Here is a 26,125-nt window from a genome sequence, read left to right as displayed (position 1 = left end):
AATTGAGTAAATCTTTTTAACAACTTTGTTTTGATTGGTACATTTAGTTAAAGTAAATCATTAAAATTAATTAAGTTCTCAATATTTCAATTATAGAATCTTTTCAACAAACAACAAAAGTTCCTAGGAAATTATTACTATTACTTCTATTTAAGTTATCTATTACCATAAAAATGCAAAAAAATATTGAGCTTTTCTGATAAATTTACAATAAATAGTAATTATAAAACTTTCTGACTGCAAATTAATCTTAACGATACAATTTTTTTAATTCTCATAATTTTTTTAAAATTTCATAAAACTTGCCAATTGAGCTAATATTATGGTAAAATAAATTATTTTTTTCATTATAAACATTTACGAAAATCAACTTTAAACGATTAAAAAAATAGGTTAAATATGTTATTTTGCTTATTTATAACATATTAATCAAAATCAGTATTAATTTAAAACAGTTTTTTGCATCAAGCGCTTCAATTTTATACATGTTTACCATTCAGGTAACAAAATATACAACTACATTATAATTTTTGAATTACATTATTATTCAAACTATGCCACGAACACATTGTACCAAAACTCCACGTGCTACCATTTTTTTGTTAAAACTGCAAAAACTTTTTTAATTAAAATAAATTTTGGAGTGATAAAAAAAATCTTACTTAACGTATCTGGACGTTTTCAAACATATGTAGCTGTTCAATTTTAAGCAAAATTATATATAAATAATGGATGAATAAATTTTTAATCAAATAAAAAACTTTTCTAAATATTTATTTATAATTTATCAAAAAAAATCAATTAAAATTATTTTCTATTATAATTATTTAAAAAAATATTGTTTACATTTTTTTACGTCTTATTATTTAAGTAAAACATGTTATTCCATTAGTTTTTAGTATAATAATTACAATAAATTTTGACAATAATAATATATTTAGATAAATAATTATAAAATATAACTTAATATACAATTCCAACTAAAATTTTTAACATTTGTGTTATTTAAAATTATCGATGTATTTCAGTTTGAATAAAACTTTTTCAAAAACCGAAGGCATTATCAATAATAATTTATAAATTGTTTACAATCATAATTATTTGTTTAAAGAATCATATAAACAAATATTAATTCAGATTTATTATAGAAAATTTTAATTTATATTTATAATTTATTTTTAAAAATTTTGTAATAAAATATTTTGAAATACATTAGCTTAGTGTTAAATTAAGTTTTCCTACTATTTTTCATCATAAAATATATGATTAAAGCTTTTTTTAAAAAGATCTTATTATATAATAGAACAAGGAAAAAAACGCTTTTCTGGGAAAATTACCCATTTCTCGGTCACCAGACTCCGGGAAAATTATTGGCGAAGGTCGGAAAATGTTTGCCGCTTGCCCGCGAGCGTTTTAAAATTTCGACCGTTTTCGAGAAAAACGCTCGCTGACGCCAGCGTTTTACGACTTGAGGTTTGAAATTTTCATCAGACCCGCCCAATGACATTCCTGAGATGTGATAAAAAAATCAATTCAATCCGTTCATTTTTCACCGTTTTACGAGCTTTTTTTTTTTCATGCGCCCGAGACGCCAGGGCGCGCCGCCCGAAATTCTTGCGACACTTTACGACATGAAAACGATTTTTTTTACGATTTGCAATCATACCACGGCGTTCTGTACGTGCCAAGGAAGCGCCAAAAATCGGAAAATCCCAGATCCGACAAAAACTTTGGCCGCTACGAGCGTTTGAAATTCATCAAATTTTAACGGAAAATGACGATTTTTCTGTTTGCTAATAATACACATGTACGCGTCCTATTATATCTTATTATATAATAGAACAAGGAAAAAAACGCTTTTCTGGGAAAATTACTTAGCGTGCTCGGATTTTCAAAATTTTTTTTTTCCACGAAAGTACTCGGTCACCAGACTCCGGGAAAATTATTGGCGAAGGTCGGAAAATGTTTGCCGCTTGCCCGCGAGCGTTTTAAAATTTCGACCGTTTTCGAGAAAAACGCTCGCTGACGCCAGCGTTTTACGACCTAAGGTTTGAAATTTTCATCAGACCCGCCCAATGATATTCCTGAGATATGATAAAAAAATCAATTCAATCCGTTCATTTTTCACCGTTTTACGAGCTTTTTTTTTTTCATGCGCCCGAGACGCCAGGGCGCGCCGCCCGAAATTCTTGCGACACTTTACGACATGAAAACGATTTTTTTTACGATTTGCAATCATACCACGGCGTTCTGTACGTGCCAAGGAAGCGCCAAAAATCGGAAAATCCCAGATCCGACAAAAACTTTGGCCGCTACGAGCGTTTGAAATTCATCAAATTTTAACGGAAAATGACGATTTTTCTGTTTGCTAATAATACACATGTACGCGTCCTATTATATCTTATTATATAATAGAACAAGGAAAAAAACGCTTTTCTGGGAAAATTACTTAGCGTGCTCGGATTTTCATAAATTTTTTTTTCAACGAAAGTACTTGGTCACCAGACTCCGGGAAAATTATTGGCGAAGGTCGGAAAATTTTTGCCGCTCGCCCGCGAGCGTTTTAAAATTTCGACCGTTTTCGAGAAAAACGCTCGCTGACGCCAGCGTTTTACGACTTGAGGTTTGAAATTTTCATCAGACCCGCCCAATGACATTCCTGAGATGTGATAAAAAAATCAATTCAATCCGTTCATTTTTCACCGTTTTACGAGCTTTTTTTTTTTCATGCGCCCGAGACGCCAGGGCGCGCCGCCCGAAATTCTTGCGACACTTTACGACATGAAAACGATTTTTTTTACGATTTGCAATCATACCACGGCGTTCTGTACGTGCCAAGGAAGCGCCAAAAATCGGAAAATCCCAGATCCGACAAAAACTTTGGCCGCTACGAGCGTTTGAAATTCATCAAATTTTAACGGAAAATGACGATTTTTCTGTTTGCTAATAATACACATGTACGCGTCCTATTATATCTTATTATATAATAGAACAAGGAAAAAANAACAAAGTAAAAAATATTAAATTTCCTCCTAAAATAATTTTTGAATAGGCCTAAAGGGAATACCTCATTAAGAGGCTTCAACCTTATACCCAATACATTTTACTATATTCTCTTTTTGAATTTTCCTGATTTTAATAATAACATTTTTAGATACAGTTTTCTATAGTTTTCACTGATTCTGAAGTAATATTTTTTCTGAAAAACACTTATCGTGACCGGCGTAGCCGGGTACTTCTACCGGAATCAGTGGCCTACTTATGATGACGGCCCGAAGAGACTTACGCGCCTTCGGCGCGTAAGGCTCGAAGGGCCCCGGGTCTGGGGCGGAGCCCCAGCTAGGCGGAGCCTAGTTAGTATATAATTTAATAATAATATACATAGGGTAAATAATTTATCTTTGACCATCAAATTTTATTTATTATAATTTATTTATCGATTTGTTGTAAGTGGTTAAGTGATTTTTAGGCCTATCCTTTTTCCGTTACAATAACATCAAAAATTTTTTAAACTTCCTTATACTATTATAATATAGGAAATTATATATTTCGTGTAAACTTTAGTATCAGTCGTGTTGGTGTAATATTTGTTTCAATATGAGATTTGCATAATGATTTTTATAATTTATCAAATAGTTTAACTGAGGATATAAATGAATTGTTAAAATGGTTTAAAGTCTTTATTATGGCTGCCAAACTCGAATAATATTTAATGAATAATTATTCAGAAATAAATGTATAGCTAGATTACTCAACTGTATCAATTTCATATACATCAATACTATAAAATATAATTCCATTAATAGAAGTAACTTGATTAAGAGAACTACTACCTTAAAATAATATAAAATTGAAAGTATTCTTTCGTCTATTTAATTATAAAATGTTTTTTATCTATACATATTATTTCTAATTTAAACCCAACCCAACTGAAAAGGAAACATGACTATAGTGAACCTATAATAAAAACATCGTTATTGAGTATTGTCTTAATAATTTTAAGTCCAAATTGTAATATTTCAATAACCTTAAAAATAAAATTTACAATTGAAATGTCTCTCTCTTAACTAGATATTTTTTAAAGTTAATTAGATAAAATTTAAAAACTATGCCAATTTAATAATAATAATTGTACTCATTTAGCAATCCAATATAAAAATTCGGAATNGCTCATTTAGCAATCCAATACAAAATTTCGGAAGACAAACAATTAAGCTATTTTGAAGAAAGTACGTCGAGAAAAGCTGAAGAAAATAGATACTTGGAATTATTAAAAAATAATTATGAAAATGGATATAAATTGGATAAAGACATAACAACAGCTGCTGCTGCTAATGGGTACCTAGAATGTTTAAAATATGCACATCAAAAAGAATACCCATGGGATGAAAGTACAACACAAGCAGCTGCAAATAATGGTCATTTAGAATGTTTAAAATATGCTTATGAAAATGGCTGTAAATGGAATAAATTTAATATTGCAAAAAATGCCATTACAAAAGGTAATCTAGAAATATTAAAATATGTTCACAAAAACGGATACGAATTCAATGAAATCACAATTAATATGGCTGCCACATGTAATCTAGAAATTTTAAAATATATACTTCAAAACGGATACCCATGCAAAAAGAGTACAACTTATAATGCTGCCTTAATTGGTAATCTAGAAAATTTAAAATATTTACATGAAAATGATTGCCCGTGGGATGAGAGCACGACAGAAGCAGCTGCTTTAAGCGGTAATTTAGAATGCTTAAAATATGCTTATGAAAATGGCTGTAAATGGAATGAATTAAATATTGTGAAAAGTGCAATTACTAAAGGTAATCTAGAAATATTAAAATATGCTCACAAAAATGGATACGAATTCAATGAATTCACTACTACTGTGGCTGCAACAGGTAATCTAGATATTTTAAAATATGTCCTTAAAAATGGATTCCCGTGCAATAAGAGTACAACTTATGTTGTTGCGATATATGGTAATCTAGAAAATTTTAAATATTTACATGAATGTTCATGTCCGTGGGATGAAAGAACTTTAGAAGTAGCTGCTTATAATGGTAATTTAAATATTTTAAAATACGCACATGAAAATGAATGTCCGTGGGATAAAAGCACAACGGAAGCAGCTGCAACTAATGGTCATTTAGAATGCTTAAAATATGCGTATGAAAATGAATGNATGAAAATAATTGTCCGTGGGATGAAAGCACAATAGAAGCAGCTGCAATTCATGGTCAATTACAATGCTTAAAATATGCATATGAAAATGGCTGTAAATGGAATCAAAATATAATGAGAAGTGCTATTGTAAAGGGTAATCTAGACATTATAATATATGTTCACAAAATGGGATGTATGTTTGATGAAGGCTCAATTCGAGCTGCAGCAGCAAGTGGTTGTTTTGAATGTTTAAAATATATNAGTGGTTGTTTTGATTGTTTAAAATATATACATAAAAATGGTTATAATAAATGGGATGAAGGCACAACTAGAGCTGCTGCTGCAAGTAGATGTTTCAAGTGTTTGAAATATGCCCACGAAAATGGATGTGTATGGGATGAGGGTACAGCTAGAACTGCTGCAACNGAGGGTACAACTCGAGCTGCTGCTGTAAGTGGTTGTTTTAAGTGTTTGAAATATGCCCACGAAAATGGATGTGTATGGGATGAGGGTACAACTAGAGCTGCTGCAACAAGTAGTTCTTTCAAGTGTTTGAAATATGCTCACGAAAATGGATGTGTATGGGATGAGGGTACAACTCGAGCTGCTGCTGTAAGTGGTTGTTACGAGTGTTTGAAATATGCCCACGAAAATGGATGTGTTTGGGATGAGGGTACAACTAGAGCTGCTGCAGCAAGTAATTGTATAAACTGCTTGTTTTATGCTCATTATAAGGAATGTAATTGGGATGAAGATACAATAGTTGCAGCAGCTGTTCATGGTAATTTAAATTGTTTAGCATATGCTCGTAGACATGGATGTAATTGGGTTGAAGGTACAATGAGAGGAGCTGCAGCAAATGGGCATTTAAACTGTCTCAAATTTGCTCACAAAAATGGGTGTCCGTGGGACGAAGGCACTACAAGGGAAGCTGCTGCGAGTAATTATATTAAGTGTTTGATATTTGCACATGAAAATGGATGTAAATGGGATAACGGAACAACGAGTGGAGCTACTGCTAATGGCAATTTAGACTGCCTAAAATATGTTCGTGAAAATGGCTGTGATTGGGACGAAGAGACAACAAGACTTGCTGCTGCAAATGGTCATTTGTTATGCTTAAAATATGCTCATGAAAATAATTGTCCATGGAGTAGTGGTACCATTTCTGAAGCGACTCGAAATGGTCATACTGATATAATTAACTATGCTACCGAAAATGGATGTCCTAATTAATTTCCTGTTTAAATATCATAATTTTTATTATATTTATTTATGTTAACAAATTTTATTTTTAAAATAAAATAACCGGAATGGTTTTATCCAATATTTATATTTTATCTAAATGAAATCAAAAAAAAATTTTGAAAGTATTAAAATGTGTAATATTAATATTAATTTTATATTATTTTTCTAATATGATATTAATTTTAATAATAATAAAATACCTTAAAGTATCAAATTGAGTGACATCAATCAATTTTTGATTCTATTATTATTATAATATTAATTTGCGTAATACTTAAATTATTTTATTTAGCTTATGTATTTATAGAAATTGCTATTGCGCTTATTATGGCTGAAGTTCTGTAATATATTGTCACACAGGTAATAATTAATACTCAAGAACACTTTTTTTGAGACTTAGTTTAGGAGCTCTATTTTATTTTTCCCAAATCAATCACTGGTTAAATAAATAAAATTTTGTATAACGTATTCATCAACATCAGATTAATTAATTCCTTTACCAGTTGATATTTTGTTTAAAAATTAAAGGAGATCTACTTACCTTAAATAGAACGTACAGTAGAAATATGTATTTCTTAACAAACGAGCTCAAAATCTTTTAATAAATTACTTTATTGGTTGTTAGATTAATAAATATATTAGCAACTATTCAATTAATTTAATCAGAAAGTATTAAGTGTTAACAAAATAATTTCTAGTTAAAAAAAATATACAACTTTTCAATTAAATGTATATATTCCATTCGGTTGTATATGGTGGTTAAATGTAACGTATAATAAACTAACAGTTTAGACATTTCTATAATTTTATGTTCTGCCGGGATGGAGGGAAAAAATGCATGGATCGCTTTGCTTAATTATGTATTATCATATGAACCGGTCGCTATATTACACTCGACATATATACTATTATATATGTTTGTAAAATATCAACAATTTTTGTTGAAACAGGACGTATATTCGGTTCATAAACTTGTTCGTTAAAACCTAATAAACGCGCAATATTATTAGTTATCGTAAAATCATTAGCGATACTAAACATCAGAGCGCTTTTCAATATAACATCGTTTGCTTCAACAAACAATTTTCAAAAGCCTCTACTATATGTTATAGTAGTGTTTCAAACAGACCGTTAAATAGTGAAAATAAATCAATGTATGAATTTGATAACTGTAAATCTTAAAATCCATTTTAATTTAGAAGTTTACTCCTACAATGATTTTAGATGTAATTTTGACTGTAAACTATTTAGCATTTTATTTTCTTACTATGTTAATTTTCAAAAAAGTGTAACGTCACAAATTCGAAGGTGGACCGTTTATGATTTTTGATATGTCTACTTATTTATTTTATCGCGTGAAAGAACCTTTTCCTGACACAGTGGTGTCAACCACTCATTATTTTGCCATTGATCGCTAGATAAGGCGATAAAAGAGAAAATAATTAAAATTGAATTGTTTATCAGTATTGATTCCTTCCAAAAAGACTGACCGTTATTGATTTGAAATTGTCGTTAGATCGGTGTTGGCTCTTTTCCATTATTTCTTCTGTCATTGACTGTAATATTTATTTTATTGCGCGAGTAACTTAATTACTCACGTGTATTATATCCCTGTTCCTTAATCTTGACATGGACTACGGTATGTTTTACGGTATGTTGACGAGAATGAATGTTAAAAAACTTAATAAACGACGTGTGACAAATATAGGATGGTTTGATATTGACAAACTGAAAGATCAATCACTAAACCATGAATTTAGTAACAAAATTAAGAAAGTGATGTGATAGCCGACGCAAATGTGAATAGGAACTGAGAGCAAATAATAATTGCCATTAATTGTGTATCAACAATGATATTAAGAAAGAAAAAGTTAAAAACCAAACCGTGGTTTAACAGAATCTGCGAAGAAACTATGGAGGAGAAGTACTGTTGATTAAGTTATGTAAACAGACTTAGAAATCTGAAAAAATACCAGAGGAATGGAAAACAGCTATAAGCCAATCCATAAAAAGGGAAGTATGCAAGACTGTAATAATTATCGAAGCATAGCTATTCTAAACGTGACTTAAAATATTAAAATAGAAGATCATGTAGCTATTAGAATAATCCACTAATTTTTTTAAATTAAACATTATCTACAGATTTGCATAGAAACGTTTTTTACGATAGTGATTTTAATCACTGTCACATATCATTATACTCGACCCAACTATGCCCGTTCCCACTGTGCTGGATTTTTATTCTTAAGGTTATCAAAAAATTAAAATTGAGACTTCATGTAAAACTCAAGGGACCTTTTTTTATTAGGTTTAGTCATGCCACCATTTTTCGCCTTATTATAAATAAAATAAATGGATATATTGCTATATGATATTGTTATTGTATAATTATTATTTATACTAATAGTGCATATTAAATGCACTTAGTTAATTAAACAAGTTTAATACATTTTCTTCCGAATAATATAAAATTGTTTATTATTCGGATTTTACAGCCGAAATTAAAGATTTCAAACCACTCAAACAATTAATTTTTATCTTCAGGTAAACTATCCGATAAATTATCAAAAGCTTTGTTAAAAAATATTCTTCAAAATGAAACTCCAAGTATATCTAAACATTAATGTCATACTCCTCTTAAGATTTCTTAGACTTATCGTTTAGTAAAACAAAATCTGAATCATATTTCCTATGAATTTCAAATTATGACTTATTTAAAGTCATAAACTCTATGCAAAAACAACGGTAACACAGTGTGGTAGCAGCATATTATAGATGTGAAATAGTTGGCACAAGTATAAATGATATCTGACAGTGATTAAAATTATTATCATAAAAAATGCTCCGATTTATAGATAGTGTTCAATTTTAAAATATTGATGAATTATTTCGAACGCAACATCAACATATATTTCTTCGATTATAACTAGATTAGTTTTTTTTTTTTATTTATAAGTATAAAATATGAATAAATACTTATAATATCCATTAAATAAATTTTCCATGAATAAAATTTAAATAATGACTACAATAATAGATTTACATATAAAAAAAACTGAATACAATAATACTTTTTTGTAAAAATAAATTGTTATTCATTAAAAGAATAATTTTTTCACGCTTGGTATAAGCTCTCGTTACTAGCCTTGATACTCTTATTGTAGTTGTTGGATAATACGAGTACCATTTTTCCAGTGTGAAAACATTTGCAACTTAAATTTCTGATTATAATATATGATTAAATATTTATTAAAGTAATTAAATTTAGTATGAAATTTATATTCAATAATTTAATATTGTGATTTTTACGGAGAAATCATAAAATAGTTCTATGTTACGTTATTTATTTACGTTGAAATCGTATATAAAAAATAAAGGGCATGATACAAAACTTTTCACAACATAATTAAAAAAAAACCAGCACACTGGGTACGTGGCATTGTTGGGTCCAGTATAGATTACACATGTATAACTTTTTTAATGTATAATTTATTTGTCTAATTTTATGTGTATCACTTATGTTATTATTACTTGTTACAATGTTGTTATTAATAACTGCATATTCAATTGGTTATTTAAATCGCTATGTTATGTATGGTTACAATATATGAATTATTATAACTTGTTATGTTATTAATTTATGCATGTGTCAAAATTTTTTTCAATATCATTATAAATATTATGAGTACATTGATAGAACAACAATAAAATATTGTTATAATCTTAAAAAACTACACAGATTTTCGCAAATATGTATAGTGAGCCAAAAGTAAGAATTTAATAAATGATAAGAAAGTAAAATTATGTTGGGTGTGTTGAATAATTAATTTGGAGTTTTGATCACTTGAATAAATTTAATTATCTTACTTTCGGTTACTATAATTCAGTTTCTTTAATTTTATTGGGGTCGTGGAGTCCGAGGGTTTAGAGAATGACAATACAATCAGATAAAAGGGTTATGATGAGTATTGAAATTTAATATATGTATTAAATTTGTAAAATTTGGTAAATCATTTGAATAATCTTACGTTTCAAGGGCATGAGATTAGGTCGGCAAACTATGAAACGTAATAAGAAAATGCGTCGGTCAATGTCAATCTTAGGTCAAACACTTCGAACGCATTTATTAATTCTCTTGACAAACCAGTTAATAACTTTGAATAAGAAAAGATAGGTTAATTATTATTGTTTTGTCATTCTTTTCTCGGATTAAATAATTCCTAAATTATTGGAATGACAATGTATCACTTACTTTATGATTGTTTCCTTAGGAATCGAATGAACAAGACTGACAAGTTATGAATATTTTTGAGCCTGGTGGTCAATTGGTGCATTTGATTCTTGAATTGAAAGGTGGAAATGAGAGAGAGTTGTATAGCTTTTACGGCTTTTTATATGAAATCTATGATCTATATATGTACTCAAAATGTAAGAATTGACCACCAGGGACTCTTATCTTTATTGAAATGAAAATTATAAGCAGGGATAATATGTTACATTGGTTATGGTAAATTTGATTTTTCTTAGGGATACTGTTACTTAATACATTATCTTTGTAGATTAATTTACAGTGTTTACATTTATAGTATGGATATTAATCCTAAACTGAAAAAATACATACATTATATTAATTACATTAATAATTATGCTATGATATCATTTTAAGACAATTGTTTTATTTTGTGATACACATTACGAATAATATTAAATTTAAATTATGAACGAAATCACAACATATGCAGCATTTATTATCAATGGTAGTAAGGCACATTATTGTGAGTTTATAAGTACACCAACTGGAAATATAAATGGCATGTCAATTGATAATAGAGAATTATAGTTATAATTGACAATAAACACTCCGAACCAGTGATTGCGACGTCATAAAAAACCAATAGCTAACTGTATTTGTAATATATCGTGAAATATATATGTATGTTAGCTCAAAATTTTGAAAATTTTTAATTTTAAATTTAAAAACGAATAAAATTGTAAATAAATGCCATTTACTATTAAAATAAAAGCTGTCGTGGTCGCATCACATTTCCGGGTTAACCGGATGATGATCGCGGCACTTCTCTTCACGTCCGACAGGTCACGCTATGTGGGATGGCCGACGAGGGTGCGAACCGGTCAATCGGGCGCTGGAAAAAAACAAGTGATACACTGATTTTAACTTTGAATTTTCAAGTGTGTCACGTTGACCCATTTTTTAAGCAACGGAAGATATTNTATCTTTGATTTTTCATGTGTCACGTTGACCCATTTTTTAAGCAACGGAAGATATTCCAAAATATTATCTTATTATTGAAAATAATATTAATACTGTTGTTAATTAAAATACCTAGCGATTACTAATTAATTGTTACATTTATTACCCTGATTACATCAAAGCCTAAAAATTTTATTAAATTCGATTACGTGTTCCCATTTGAAAAAAAAAAGATGACACCCTTAAAATGCATAAGTTATGAACTTTAAAAGTATTACATAGTTGATATCTCATAAATAATATGTTACTAAAAGTAAACAAAAAAAAAAATTTTTAATTATTTTCATTCTGTAAGTAATTGTGAGGGTAATAGTAAAAAAATCAACCTATATATATATATAAATAAAAAAGAAAAATTCAAAAAAATAAATGAGTTGTAAATTAATTAATTTAAATATAGACGTATTATGTAACTAAAAACAATTAAGTAAGTTAATTTTTTAAGCTGATAATAAATGTTTAATGTTTGAAAAATACGAATAATGATGCATATGCTAACATTGCCTCACGTAATATTTTCAAAAATATTAGTGCTATAAAATATTTCTGTTTATTCATTACGGTTCTTTGATGAGCTGTTCCACAAGAAAAATTTATTTTCTACTACCATTTATTTTGATTAAAACTTACATCAACTTCAGATTTATAAATGGCAACCCTATTTTTTTTATACCATTAGATTTGGTTTAAAAAAAAAAATGTTATTATTTAAAAACTTAATTCTTAGCACTCAAGGCTCTTTAATGTATAGGCTATATTAAAAAGAAACATACATGATCTAAAGAGACGTTATGGTATTAATAATCTAGAAGCTTTACCGGTTTAAAACAATGCGATATAGTGTGGTAAAAGCATAGGTATTGTTCGGTCGTGACGCAACAGTTTGGTGGGTGAACGCCGGCTTTTAATTCTCTTCAACAAGAGCGCGACCTATCACAACTGGTTTACTTGTTGGGGTAGTGTGTGGCGGTAGTCGCGAAGGCGTCATTCGCGTACCGGCCTGCCTAGAGTACTCATGTGTAGTGTCACGGAATCGGTTGTTTTTTTGTACGGCTTGCTTTTGATGGTTTTTATGGTTCAATTCACTGTGTTTCGATTGCGTCGGGCTCAATACAGTAAATGATACATCATCAATATTCATTCTGGTACAAGGCAAGGTCAGAATATATACATATTTGTTTTTGTTTAAATATGAATTTGTTAATANTGTTTAAATATTAATTTGTTAATATATCCTCAAGCACTTCAAGCAACAAGACAATCCATGAAAGTTTTAACACATTCATTGTTAATATATTTGTGTTGTGTTCATTATATTATTCTAACTATAAGTGTACTAACCATAGATATAAGAAAATTCATTGTAGTGATTATATTGGAATATATATTTAATTCGGTAAATAAATTACAATCCATTAAAAACGTTATTTTTTTAAATTTCATTTAAAGGAACCTTTAGAGACGTGATTACATTCGGCGATTGGTCGTCCGAGTATTTCGTGTCGCACAGGTATATTTCTATGTTGTTGAAAACATATCTATATATCTATAATCTATGAATTGATATTATTCATAAATAGTAGAAAATTCAATTTTTTACAAATATTATAAACATTAGATCGTTGTTTATCAATTATGAGTTTATTTGTATCATTCATATAATTATAATTAACTGACTGGAATACATGTATTTAAATGAAAGCTGTGTATTTTTTTTAACTAGAAATTATTTTGTTAACACTAAATAATTTCTGATTAAATAATTTGATTAGGTGATAATATATTTATTAATTGACCACTAATAAAATAATTTATTAGGAGATTTTAAGCTCATTTGTTAAGAAGTACATATTTCTAGTGTACGTTTTATTTAAAGGTAATTTTTAAACAAAATATCAACAGGTAAAGGAATTAATTAATCTGATGTTACAAAAATAAATTATTCATATAAATTTATTTGATACTTCAAAATATTTTATTATTATAATCATTATCATTATTATTATTAATATTACACATTTTAATACTTTCAAAATTTTTTTTTGATTTCATTTAGATAAAATATAAATATTGGATAAAACCATTCCGGTTATTTTATTTTAAAAATAAAATTTGTTAACATAAATAAATATAATAAAAATTATGATATTTAAACAGGAAATTAATTAGGACATCCATTTTCGGTAGCATAGTTAATTATATCAGTATGACCATTTCGAGTCGCTTCAGAAATGGTACCACTACTCCATGGACAATTATTTTCATGAGCATATTTTAAGCATAACAAATGACCATTTGCAGCAGCAAGTCTTGTTGTCTCTTCGTCCCAATCACAGCCATTTTCACGAACATATTTTAGGCAGTCTAAATTGCCATTAGCAGTAGCTCCACTCGTTGTTCCGTTATCCCATTTACATCCATTTTCATGTGCAAATATCAAACACTTAATATAATTACTCGCAGCAGCTTCCCTTGTAGTGCCTTCGTCCCACGGACACCCATTTTTGTGAGCAAATTTGAGACAGTTTAAATGCCCATTTGCTGCAGCTCCTCTCATTGTACCTTCAACCCAATTACATCCATGTCTACGAGCATATGCTAAACAATTTAAATTACCATGAACAGCTGCTGCAACTATTGTATCTTCATCCCAATTACATTCCTTATAATGAGCATAAAACAAGCAGTTTATACAATTACTTGCTGCAGCAGCTCTAGTTGTACCCTCATCCCAAACACATCCATTTTCGTGGGCATATTTCAAACACTCGTAACAACCACTTACAGCAGCAGCTCGAGTTGTACCCTCATCCCATACACATCCATTTTCGTGGGCATATTTCAAACACTTAAAACATCTACTTGCAGCAGCAGCTCTAGTTGTGCCTTCATCCCATTTATTATAACCATTTTTATGTATATATTTTAAACAATCAAAACAACCACTGGCTGCAGCTGCTCGAATTGACCCTTCATCAAAAATACATCCCATTTTATGAATATATTTTATAATGTCTAGATTACCCTTTACAATAGCATTTCTCATTATATTTTGATTCCATTTACAGCCATTTTCATATGCATATTTTAAGCATTGTAATTGACCATGAATTGCAGCTGCTTCTATTGTGCTTTCATCCCACGGACAATTATTTTCATGTGCATATTTTAAGCATTCTAATTGACCATTAGATGCAGCTGCTTCTGTTGTGCTTTTATCCCACGGACATTTATTTTCATGTGCGTATTTTAAAATATTTAAATGACCATTATAAGCAGCTGCTTCTGTTGTGCTTTCATCCCATGGACATTTGTTTTCATGTACGTATTTTAAGCATTCAAAATGACCATTAAAGGCAGCTGCTTCTGTTGTACTTTCATCCCATGGACATTTACTTTCATATGCATATTTTAAACATTCTAAATGACCATTAGTTGCAGCTGCTTCTGTTGTGTATTCATCCCACGGACAATTATTTTCATGTGCATATTTTAAGCATTCTAATTGACCATTAGATGCAGCTGCTTCTGTTGTGCTATTATCCCACGGACATTTATTTTCATGTGCGTATTTTAAAATATTTAAATGACCATTATAAGAAGCTGCTTCTGATGTGCTTTCATCCCACGGACATTTATTTTCATATGCATATTTTAAGCATTCTAAATGACCATTACTTGCAGCTGCTTTTGTTGTTCTTTCATCCCACGGATATTCATTTTCATGTGCATATTTTAAAATATATAAATGACCATTATAAGCCGCTACTTGTAAAGTATTTTCATCCCACGGACATGAACTTTCATGTAAATATTTAAAATTTTCTAGATTGCCACTTATCGCAACAACATAAGTTGTACTTTTATTGCACGGGTATCCATTTTTAAGGACATATTTTAAAATTTCTAGATTACCTTTGGCAGCCAGAGTAGTTGTGAGTTCATTGAATTCGTATCCATTTTCGTGAACATATTTTAATATTTCTAGATTACCTATAGTAATTGCACTTATCACAATATCTAATTCATTCCATTTACAACCATTTTCATAAGCATATTTTAAGCATTCTAAATGACCATTACTTGCAGCTGCATCTGTTGTGCTTTCATCCCATGGACATTCATTTTCATGTAAATATTTTAAGCATTCTAAATACCCATTAGCAGCAGCAGCNGCATTTTAAATACCCATTAGCAGCAGCAGCCGTTGTTGTATCTTTATCCAATTTATATCCATTTTCATAAGTATTTTTTAATAATTCCAAGTATTTATTTTCTTCAACTTTTCTCGTCGTACTTTCTTCTACTGGGCTAAATTGTTTGTCTTCCGCAATTTTATATTGGATCGCTAAATGAGAACAATTATTATTAAGTTGGTACAATTTTTAAATTTTATCTTAATAACTTAAAAAATATCTAATTAAGAGAAAGACTTTCAATTACAATTATTATGTTTAAGTTTATTATAAAATTAAAATTGGGACTTAAAATAATACTCGATTACGATAGTTTTTATTATAGGATCACTTTAGTCACGTTTAGGTTTTCGTTTGGGTTGGGTTTAAATTAGAGATAAAAAAAATTTGATAAAATACAAAATCAAAAATTTTCACACAAAAAATTCGTTAACCATTTACAACGTGAAGATAAAATAATGTCCGAAATTTTTTTTTTTGCATAATAAAGAACATTACATTAACTTTAATTTAAGATATATATAAAAGAGTCATACCTTCCGGAACATTTTCAAAAGTTAAGTTGAAAAGTTAATTTTTTGTGAAAAAGTTGTCATTTTAAATCCCCCCTTGTGGCCAGGTGAAGGGTTAAATTTATGAAAAAAATATACAAAATGCAAGGTAATAATATTATGCATCTATAAAAAAAAATTATATTGATATGATGTTCATTTTTGAAAAAGTTATAGCACTTTTAAGTAAAAAAAGTTGAAAAAATTTCGAAAATTGGCGATTTTTAAATTTGTAATTTTTTTGGAGGTTTTCCCCATTTACGGGAAACGAGGGAATTTTTCTCAATTTTTGAGGGTACTATCTTTAACAAGATACGATTTGTGATCTTTTTTTTTGATGTTATTGTAACGGAAAAAGGATAGGCCTAAAAATCACTTAACCACTTACAACAAATCGATAAATAAATTATAATAAATAAAATTTGATGGTCAAAGATAAATTATTTACCCTATGTATAGTATCATTAAATAATATATTCTAATCTTCTTAAAAAAAATTTTAATCATATATTTTATGATGAAAAAGAGTAGGAAAATTTAATTTAACTTTAAAATAATGTATTTATATATTATTATATAATATATACATATATTATATTATTATTGTGAAAATTTATTGAAATTATTATACTAAAAACTAATGGAATAACATGTTTTACTCAAATAATAAGACATAAAAAAATTTAAACAATATTTTTTCAAATAATTATAATTAATTTTTCTTGATTAACTATAAATAATTATTTAGAAAAATTTTTTATTTTATTAAAAATTGTTTCATATAATATTTATATATAATTGTGCTTAAAATTGGACAGCTACATATGTTAGAAAACTTCTAGATGCGTGATCGCTTTAATAACTTCTAAATATACACAAAACCTTGGAAATTATTATGCTTTTTAAATACACAAAAATCTACTCCTAATTATAGAAAACGTAGATTTATTCAACGAACAAATAAAATTTGTTCGATTACCATTAGCACAATAATTTTACCTTTTCATAAAAAAATTGTTATTCTGAACACTTTATGAGTACATTTGATGTAAGATATATTTTTAGTACTTAAAGAAAAATTCGTTTTAATTAATACATTTTTCAAAAAGTTTTAGCAGTTTTAACAAAAAAATGGTAGAACGTGGAGTCACGGCACTATGTCGACGTGGCATAGTTGGGACAAGTATAGATAATATCTGACAGTGATTAAAATCACCATCATAAGAAGCGCTTCGAGGCGAATCTGTAGATAGTGTTTCATTTAGTGTTTCTTTAATTATATCCTGATTAGTAGTTCTTTGATTTTAAAATAAAATATATGAATATATATAGTTTATAGTGTTTAATTTAAAGAAATTGGTGAATTATTCCAAAAGCAAAATTAATTCCTATTTCCTTCATTATTTTTGATTAGTAATTCTTTAATTTATAAGTATAATATGTGAATAAATATTTATATTAGAAATTATATATAGTGAAATTGATATTTACTGATTTAATAATAAACTGATAAATATGGTTCAGAGAACTTCTATTTCAAAGTCTCTCTCAGTAGCTTGAAAATTTAAACACTTACACCAGATTCTTATAGAAAAACTATTATTTTTTTAAAAGAAAAGAATTACATAATTTTATTCAAACCAATTACGCGAGGAAAAAGCTTTTAGAATTGTAATAAAAAACTTACTCCAGATACCTCTGTCAATAATATAAAGAAAGATTAGATAATATTGGTTTTGCTGTTCATCAAGTAGTAAATTTACTACAACGACTGCCCCCTTGACTTTATTTTTTGTTGACCTTGAGCTCTCAGAACTTAATAATGACATTTTCTCTTTTATACAATTATTACACATGCGAAAGAATATATAAGAACCACATATGCGACATGACATTATACAATGCTAGAATTGCCAAGAGTAGAGTCACTGTGCTTATAAATCTCGCTGTGGCCAAAATCACGCATCATCAGAATGTGAAAAACCAAGAGGACACTCCCGATAAATGTGCCTTAGGCCCAAACGATCACCCAGCAAACTACTGGGGCTGTCGTATTTATTTACATACGTATCCGCATGTCAAAGATAAACCAAAATCGTCAATCTAGAGCTCAACCCTCACACGTTTCGTCTATTCATAATAAGGAGGCAACTCCATATGACTTAAATTCTCAAGATCAAAATAAATTATTTTCTGATTTCCTAAACGAGTTTAAATCTATAATAAATTCATTTCTCTTCTTTTTGACTATAGTATTTAACCATCCATTATCAAAAAATAATGTCTAATAACCTGCAAATCTCAAAATCTTTTTTCATCATGTTATGGAATACTAACGGTTCATACAGCCACAAAAATTAACTTTTATATACACTAAATGAACTCAAAATTGACTTAGCTTTTATATCTGAAACCTTCTTTATTAATACAATAAATTACAAGGAATTGATGGATTATTCCAAAAGCAACATCAACTCCCACTTCCTTAATTATATCCTAATTACTAGTTATATGATTTATAAGTATATTAAATGAATAAATACTATTTATAGTAATAGAATTTAGTATAAAAATTGATGATAAATAATTTAATATTCTAATAATTACGGAGAAATTATAAAAAGTTATAATGTCGTTGTATATTTTGTTATATGAATGGCAAACGTGTATACAATTGAAGCGCTTGATGCAAAAATCAGATAAGTCCAACTTTTCAGAAAATAATTTTTTGTTAATTTTGAATTAATATTGGTCTACAAGATACAAGATTTATTTTACTCGTTTTTTAATTACTGTCTCAAAAATTAGATTAGCCCGAAAAACTCTAAATTCAAATTGGAAATCAGTGCATAAATTTGGTTTAGCAAAATACATTTTTAGCGATGATGATTAAAAAATATATCATTTTGAAGACCATTGATAATATTTTTCTGTTTAATTCGGCGTAAATTCGAGTTCTATAATCCTATTATTCGTGCATATATTAACAACTCAACATACTTATAAAAAGGATTTTATTTTAAATTAATTATGAATTTTTGTATTTTGACGGTCTATTTCTCATAGCAGAACAGTCTCCATGAGAATTTTTTATACAATAATGTAGTTGTATATTTTACAGTCGCCAAGACAATTTTTTTAAAAATCTTATAGTACATTGTAATAGCTTTATTTTAATACAGGTGTAAAATAGCTGACGTTTAGAATCATCTTCAAAAACTGAGTTAAAAATAACTTAAACATACTTGGATGGTCTTTAGTAATCCCTTATAGCACTTAAGTTACTCATTGGACTGTCATAAGAAGCAAACTTAAAGAAAACATATTGTGTTTAGTATTTTATATTAAATTATTATTAGCATAGATGTTTTAAAAAACAAAAATTTGAGATATTTGTCTAAATTTTTTAATTTTTTTCCCATTTTCAAAAAAAAATAAAAAAAAGTGCTCATATTATGAGCTGGTAATCATACATTGCACTTATTGATAAATTATTAGGCAATTTAAGGTAGTTTCAAAGTTTAAAGCCCTTTTTTTTGATTTGAGAAGGGAAATAATTAAAAACTATTTCAATGTAAATTAGATTCATATAAAATTAACAAAAATTATAATGTAGTTGCATATTTGTTACCTTAATGGCAAATGTGTATAAGATTGAAGCGCTGGATGCAAAAATCAAATTAGTTCTACTTTTCAGAAAATAATTTTTTGTTAATTTTGAATTAATAGACTAATAATAAATTATTATTAGGATAGATGTTTTAAAAAACAAAATTTTGAGATATTTTTCTAATTATAATAATTTTTTTCCAATTTTCAAAAAAACTAAGAACAAAGAGCAAAAATAGTCTTTATGTTCGACGAGATTCAAACCTCGTACTCCATGAGTAGATGACTTGTGTAATCGTACATCGTGCTTGTTGATAAATTAATACAAAGGCAATTTAAGATAGTTCAAATGTTCACGATTAGAGAAGGAAATAATTAAAAAATTATTTTAAAATAATATTTAATGTAAATTAGATCCATATCAATTCAATGAATATTAGTAACCTCATTACTATAGACTATAAGATATTTTAAAATATAAAAATCATTTAATTGTACATTTTTTAAAAATTAATAACAGTATAAAATTGAAATAAAAAATAAAAATTATAAACAAAAAAAATTCAAATCAATTTTCTTTTTGTATAAAAATTGCCATATTAAATCCCTCAACCCATAGGTAGACTTTATTCAAACATATCATTAAAATAATAAAAATGGAAATCGTCTTAAAGAAGTTTTAGTTTTTAAGCTTGAATGGAATAAAAAATATTTAACTTTAATAATCCACTTTTTCCTTTTCAAAAATTTAATCTTATCCTTACTTGATCATCCTGTATTACTAGGAAGATAACACCATGGCTAATACTAAACAATTCCTACATGTATCGCTTTAAAAAAAAGTACATAAACTAAAATAGTAAACTTACCACACTTAACAGACTTAAATAATGTAAAATAGAATTTACCTTCATTAAATATCAAACACGATATTATGAATAAAATAGATATAATTTGCCATTTCTGCAAGAAAACAAAATAATTTTTTAAATTTCGAATAGGCACTTTAGGTAAAGTGTATTACTCACCATCATTTTCACTGAAAGTTTTAAATTTTGAATAACTAATGACAATATGTAGGTTACTTTAGTTTATGAATATATAATTATCTACATAATAAAAATTATTTTATATTTTTTAAATTTAAAAACGCATTTTAAGTAAATATTAAAGTATACCTTTCAAAATTTTTATTTTTAGTCAAACTATTAATACACAAGTTGAAAACGATAGTTAAATGAGCATTGGTAGGGACATTTCATTGATTTAATAGATATACGCGAATTATTAATACTATTGAACATACTTACATTTTATCGTGTTAAAATAACATCAAACTGTGCTTTAGGGATCTATTAATAATAGAACAAAATTAAAAACTTAAAAGTTGTATTTGCTTTACTATGATGTGTTTTTTTCTATTTTTGTGTATGTTACCACTTTTTCTCAGCTCTAATCGAAGCGATTTCTTTCAACAATACTTCAAAAGATCACAAAGCGTATCTAGTTGAAGACATTACCTTCAAAATTTGAAAAAAATTTCCTCAATCCTCGTAAACGTGGAAATCCCCCAAAAAATTACAAATTTAAAAATCGCTAATTTTCGATATTTTTTTGTGAACATTTGACCCTTTAACAGCCCACAGGAAGGGTTTCAAAATGGTAACTTTTGTACAAAAAATTAACTCTTTCAACTTAACTTTTGAAAATGTTCCGGAAAGACTGACACTTTTATATATATCTTAAATTAAAGATAATGTAATATACTTTNAGTCTGACACTTTTATATATACCTTAAATTAAAGATAATGTAATATACTTTAATTTGAAAAAAAAAAATTTGACCTCTGGACTTGTCTTCATGGTAAAAATGACTATCGTATGCAAAAATATGCAATTTTTTTGATAAAATTCTTGATATAATATTTTACATTTTAAACATTATGATGCTATAACTTTTTAAAAAATGCATAAATCAATTTTATTCTTTAACAATAAATACTTTATATATACCTCTTTCATTCGACATAATTTTATTAAATCGGACCTTTTCCCTTTATACAGGAGGGGTGCAAACCTTTTAAAATACGTATAGAAAGTAGAATTTTTTCAATTTAATTTTTGAAAATGTTCCGGAAAGACTGACACTTTTATATATATCTTAAATTAAAGCTTATGTAATATACTTTAATTTGAAAAAAAAAAATTTGACCTCTGGACTTGTCTTCATGGTGAAAATGACTACCGTATGCAAAAATATGCTATTTTTGTGAAAAAATTCTTGATATTATATTTTACATTTTTTAACATTATGTTGCTATAACTTTTTAAAAAATGCATGAATCAACTTTATTCTTTAATGATAAATACTTTATATATACTTCTTTCATTCGACATACTTTTTTTTAAAATCGGACCATTTCCCTTTATACAGGGGGGGTGCAAACCTTTTAAAATGCGTATAGAAAGTAGAACTTTTTCAACTTAACTTTTGAAAATGTTCCGGAAAGACTGACACTTTTATATATATCTTAAATTAAAGCTTATGTAATATACTTTAATTTGAAAAAAAAAAATTTGACCTCTGGACTTGTCTTCGTGGTGAAAACGGACATCAAAGTTAAAGAAAAACGTACGATTTCCGTGAAAAAAATCTCGATTTTATATGTTATATTATTTAATTTATATTTTATATAACTTTTGGAAAAATGTATGGATCAATATTATTATTTTTTTATAATAAATATTTATATACCCCTTTCATCTGGCACGCTTTTTTTGTAAATCGGATCATACCCCTTTAACAAGGGGGGTCAAAACTTTAAACATGCGTATTGTTACTACGATATTTTCAATTTAATTTTTGAAAGTATTCCGGAAATACTGACACTTTTAAATATATCTTAAATTAAAGCTTATGTAATATACTTTAATGTGAAAAAAAAAAATTTGACCTCTGGATTTGTCTTCATGGTAAAAATGACTACCGTATGCAAAAATATGCTATTTTTGTGTTAAAATTCTGGGTTTTGTATTTTATTTTATTTTAAAATACCTGACAAGGGGAGTACAGATTTTCATAAATATTATATAAATTAAAATTGATATAGTATAGATAGTTAAACTTATTTAAATATGTTTGTTTCTTTTAAGTCGAGAAAAATAACTTTGAAATTTGAACTAGCTTAAATAGCCAATTTTTCAACCGCCGGAAGCAACGTACGGTTGCCGAGTTGGTAAAATTTATGTTTTACACGCTTGGGGTACGAGGTTCCAACCCGCATATGGCAATGAATTTTTTGCATTTTTTCTTAATTCTTTTTAAGTTAGTATAAATTTTAACTCGTTTGATTTTTATCACATTTAGATTCAATAACTTCAATAAAGATCAAGGATCCCATCACTTTAGTCGCCCCTTGCAAGAAGAAATTTCTTATTCGTATTAAAATTATTTTACTATATTTTAAGTTTTCGCTTCGATGCAAAGCCGAGAAGATATTTTTTTGTGACTATCATTTATTTTCTCTGCTCTAACTTGACCTACTTTTTTCAACAATACGTCAAATTACTACAATTCGTATCTAGTTGAAGATATTACTCTCAAAAATTGAAAAAAAAATTCTAATTTATCAATTAAACAGTTAGTTATTACATCGTCTCCATAAAGACAATTAAAATCATTAATTTCTAATGTTTTCAAAATATTTATTAACGAATGAAGTTTGATATGATAGGTTTCAACTACAAAATTAAATCATTTTACTTTGTAATTTAATAATTTTATTACTCTGTTTGTGTGTGCTACTATTAGACTATAATATTCAAATTTTTTTCTAACGTGTTGCTATATAAATCATTTCTAAAAAAAATGATTGTTTTTTCTCCTGAATTAACAATTGATTTTTACAAATATAATCAAATTTTATAATAAACTCAATTGAGTAAATCTTTTTAACAACTTTGTTTTGATTGGTACATTTAGTTAAAGTAAATCATTAAAATTAATTAAGTTCTCAATATTTCAATTATAGAATCTTTTCAACAAACAACAAAAGTTCCTAGGAAATTATTACTATTACTTCTATTTAAGTTATCTATTACCATAAAAATGCAAAAAAATATTGAGCTTTTCTGATAAATTTACAATAAATAGTAATTATAAAACTTTCTGACTGCATATTGATCTTAACGATACAATTTTTTTAATTGTCATAAAATTTTGAAAATTAATGAACTAGCTTAAATAACCAATTTTTTCATCAGACGGTACCAACGTACGGTTGCTGAGTTGGTAAAATTTATGTTTTACACGCTTGAGGTACGAGATTCCAACCCGCGTATGGCAATGAATTTTTTGCATTTTTTCTTAATTCTTTTAAGTTAGAATAAATTTTCAACTGCTTTGATTTTTATCTCATTTAGATTCAATAACTTCAATAAAGACCAAGGATCCCATCACTGTAGTCGCCACTTGCGAGAAGAAATTTCTTATTCATATTAAAATTATTTTATTATTTTTTAACATGTAACATGTTTTAGAATCTTTTCAAACAACAAAATTTACTAGGAAATTATTACTATAACTTCTATTTAAGTTATCTATTACGATAAAAATGAAAAAAATAATGAGTTTTTCTGATAAATATACAGTAAATAGTAATTATAAAATTTCCTGATTGCATATTAATCTTAAAAATAACATTGTTTTAATTCTAATAAAATTGTCTATTTAATAATTAGGCCAGTCAACGAAGGAGTAATTTTGGCGAATAGCAGAAAAAATTCCCAACCAAATTTTTTTTTTTTTTAAGTAGGAAATTGGTGGATTATTCCTAAAGCAACATCAGCTCTTATTTCTTAAATTATATCCCGATAAGTAGTTCTTTGATTTTAAAATATAATATATGAATATATACTAATTCTAGTTTTTAAATTTAGTATAAAATTGATATTNAATATATACTAATTATAATTATTAAATTTAGTATGAAATTGATATTTAATATTGTAATTTAAACGGAGAAATTATAAAAATAATAAAGAAGTTATATTTTCCTTTACTTTTACGTGTATAAAAATTTAAAGGGCTTGATACAATAATTTTCAATAAAAACAGTTTGTTACTATAAAAAAATGCACTAGACTACAAGGAATTTCATCATAAACAAAAATATACTTTTCTAAATCAACTTTTCGCGTTGTTTTCAACTATGCAAGTAGACTTCATCTATCATTTCTAATTTTTTATATTATTACTAATTAAATATAAAATAATAATTAAAAGAAACAAAAATTTGTTTTCAAATTATTACTGATATGATTTTTAATATGTTAAAAATAATCAGTACAAATTTTCATTTTTAACCTATTTTTTTGGTACTTTAAAGTTGATGAAGTGTGGTAAGTTTACCATTTTAGTTTATGTTCATTTTTTTTTAAATGGGTTTTAACGACGGCACGACGACATTATTGATATCGTACATTACTATACTATATCGACTACTACACAATGCCACAATGCGCATCGGGCACACGAAGTCGTCTTACGACGTATAGGTCTATAGAAAACTTATACGTTCGCAATGCGATCATACAGTTGCCAGTCTTTTTTCTAATATATAATAAAAATACATTACGATTTGTTAAAAATTAAAATATGTGCTTAAAATTTTAAGTTAAAAAACGTTTTTAATTTGATAACTTTCAATTTTTATTTATATAAATTTATGGCTTCAATATTTTATTATTAGAATTTACCTAGTTTCCTACAGGTGAAAAAAATCTACTACCCAATTTTGAATTTTCAACTACCCAAATTATGTTTTCAACTACCAATTCAGGTTCTACTACCCATTAAAATAAGCCCTGTTCTATTTAAGTTATCTATTACGATAAAAATGCAAAAAAATATTGAGCTTTTCTGATAAATTTACAATAAATAGTAATTATAAAACTTTCTGACTGCATATTGATCTTAACGATACAATTTTTTTAATTGTCATAAAATTTTCTATTTAATTATGTCAATGTCAAACTTACCAATTGAGCTAAAAGTTATGGTAAAATAAATTTTTTTTTTT

General features: G+C 27.3%; 3 protein-coding genes across 3 annotated transcripts in view; 2 read left to right on the top strand and 1 right to left on the bottom strand.

Annotated features, from left to right (window-relative positions):
* Positions 1-5,224, top strand: part of LOC126898170 (uncharacterized) — an 8,057-nt gene extending 2,833 nt beyond the window's left edge. The window contains exon 3 of the mRNA XM_050672113.1: positions 4,179-5,224. Coding sequence (XP_050528070.1) covers positions 4,179-5,224 — 1,046 coding nt within the window. The remainder of the gene's footprint in view (positions 1-4,178) is intronic.
* Positions 5,225-5,355: 131 nt separating this feature from the next.
* Positions 5,356-6,405, top strand: LOC126898169 (uncharacterized). The gene has a single exon (XM_050672112.1). It carries the CDS (start codon positions 5,356-5,358, stop codon positions 6,403-6,405), a length of 1,050 nt encoding a protein of 349 aa, XP_050528069.1.
* A 7,445-nt stretch (positions 6,406-13,850) lies between these two features.
* LOC126898168 (uncharacterized) lies at positions 13,851-21,300 on the bottom strand. The gene is made up of 7 exons (XM_050672111.1): positions 21,224-21,300; positions 21,074-21,154; positions 20,954-21,008; positions 15,867-16,037; positions 15,562-15,784; positions 15,368-15,489; positions 13,851-14,659 (listed from the first exon to the last, which is right to left on the bottom strand). Exons 2-7 carry the CDS (start codon positions 21,077-21,079, stop codon positions 13,851-13,853), a joined length of 1,386 nt encoding a protein of 461 aa, XP_050528068.1. The 5' UTR covers positions 21,080-21,154; positions 21,224-21,300.
* Positions 21,301-26,125: the final 4,825 nt, after the last annotated feature.

Source organism: Daktulosphaira vitifoliae, unplaced genomic scaffold, assembly GCF_025091365.1.
Source record: "Daktulosphaira vitifoliae isolate Bord-2020 unplaced genomic scaffold, ASM2509136v1 Scaffold_2, whole genome shotgun sequence".
NCBI classification, from domain to species: Eukaryota; Metazoa; Arthropoda; class Insecta; order Hemiptera; family Phylloxeridae; genus Daktulosphaira; species Daktulosphaira vitifoliae.
The sequence above is the reverse complement of the archived record's forward strand: the minus strand, read 5'-3'. Positions and strand labels throughout refer to the sequence as shown.

What these genes read in the sequence shown, in the direction of transcription:
- LOC126898168 (XM_050672111.1), bottom strand. An exon ending in GTGTTTGATATTTAATGAAG is followed by an intron (nt 16,038 to 20,953) that starts GTAAATTCTATT and finishes GTTCTCATTTAG; the next exon opens with CGATCCAATATAAAATTGCG. An exon ending in GTCCTTAAAAATGGATACCC is followed by an intron (nt 15,490 to 15,561) that starts GTGCAATAAAAG and finishes TTTACATGAAAG; the next exon opens with TTCATGTCCGTGGGATGAAA.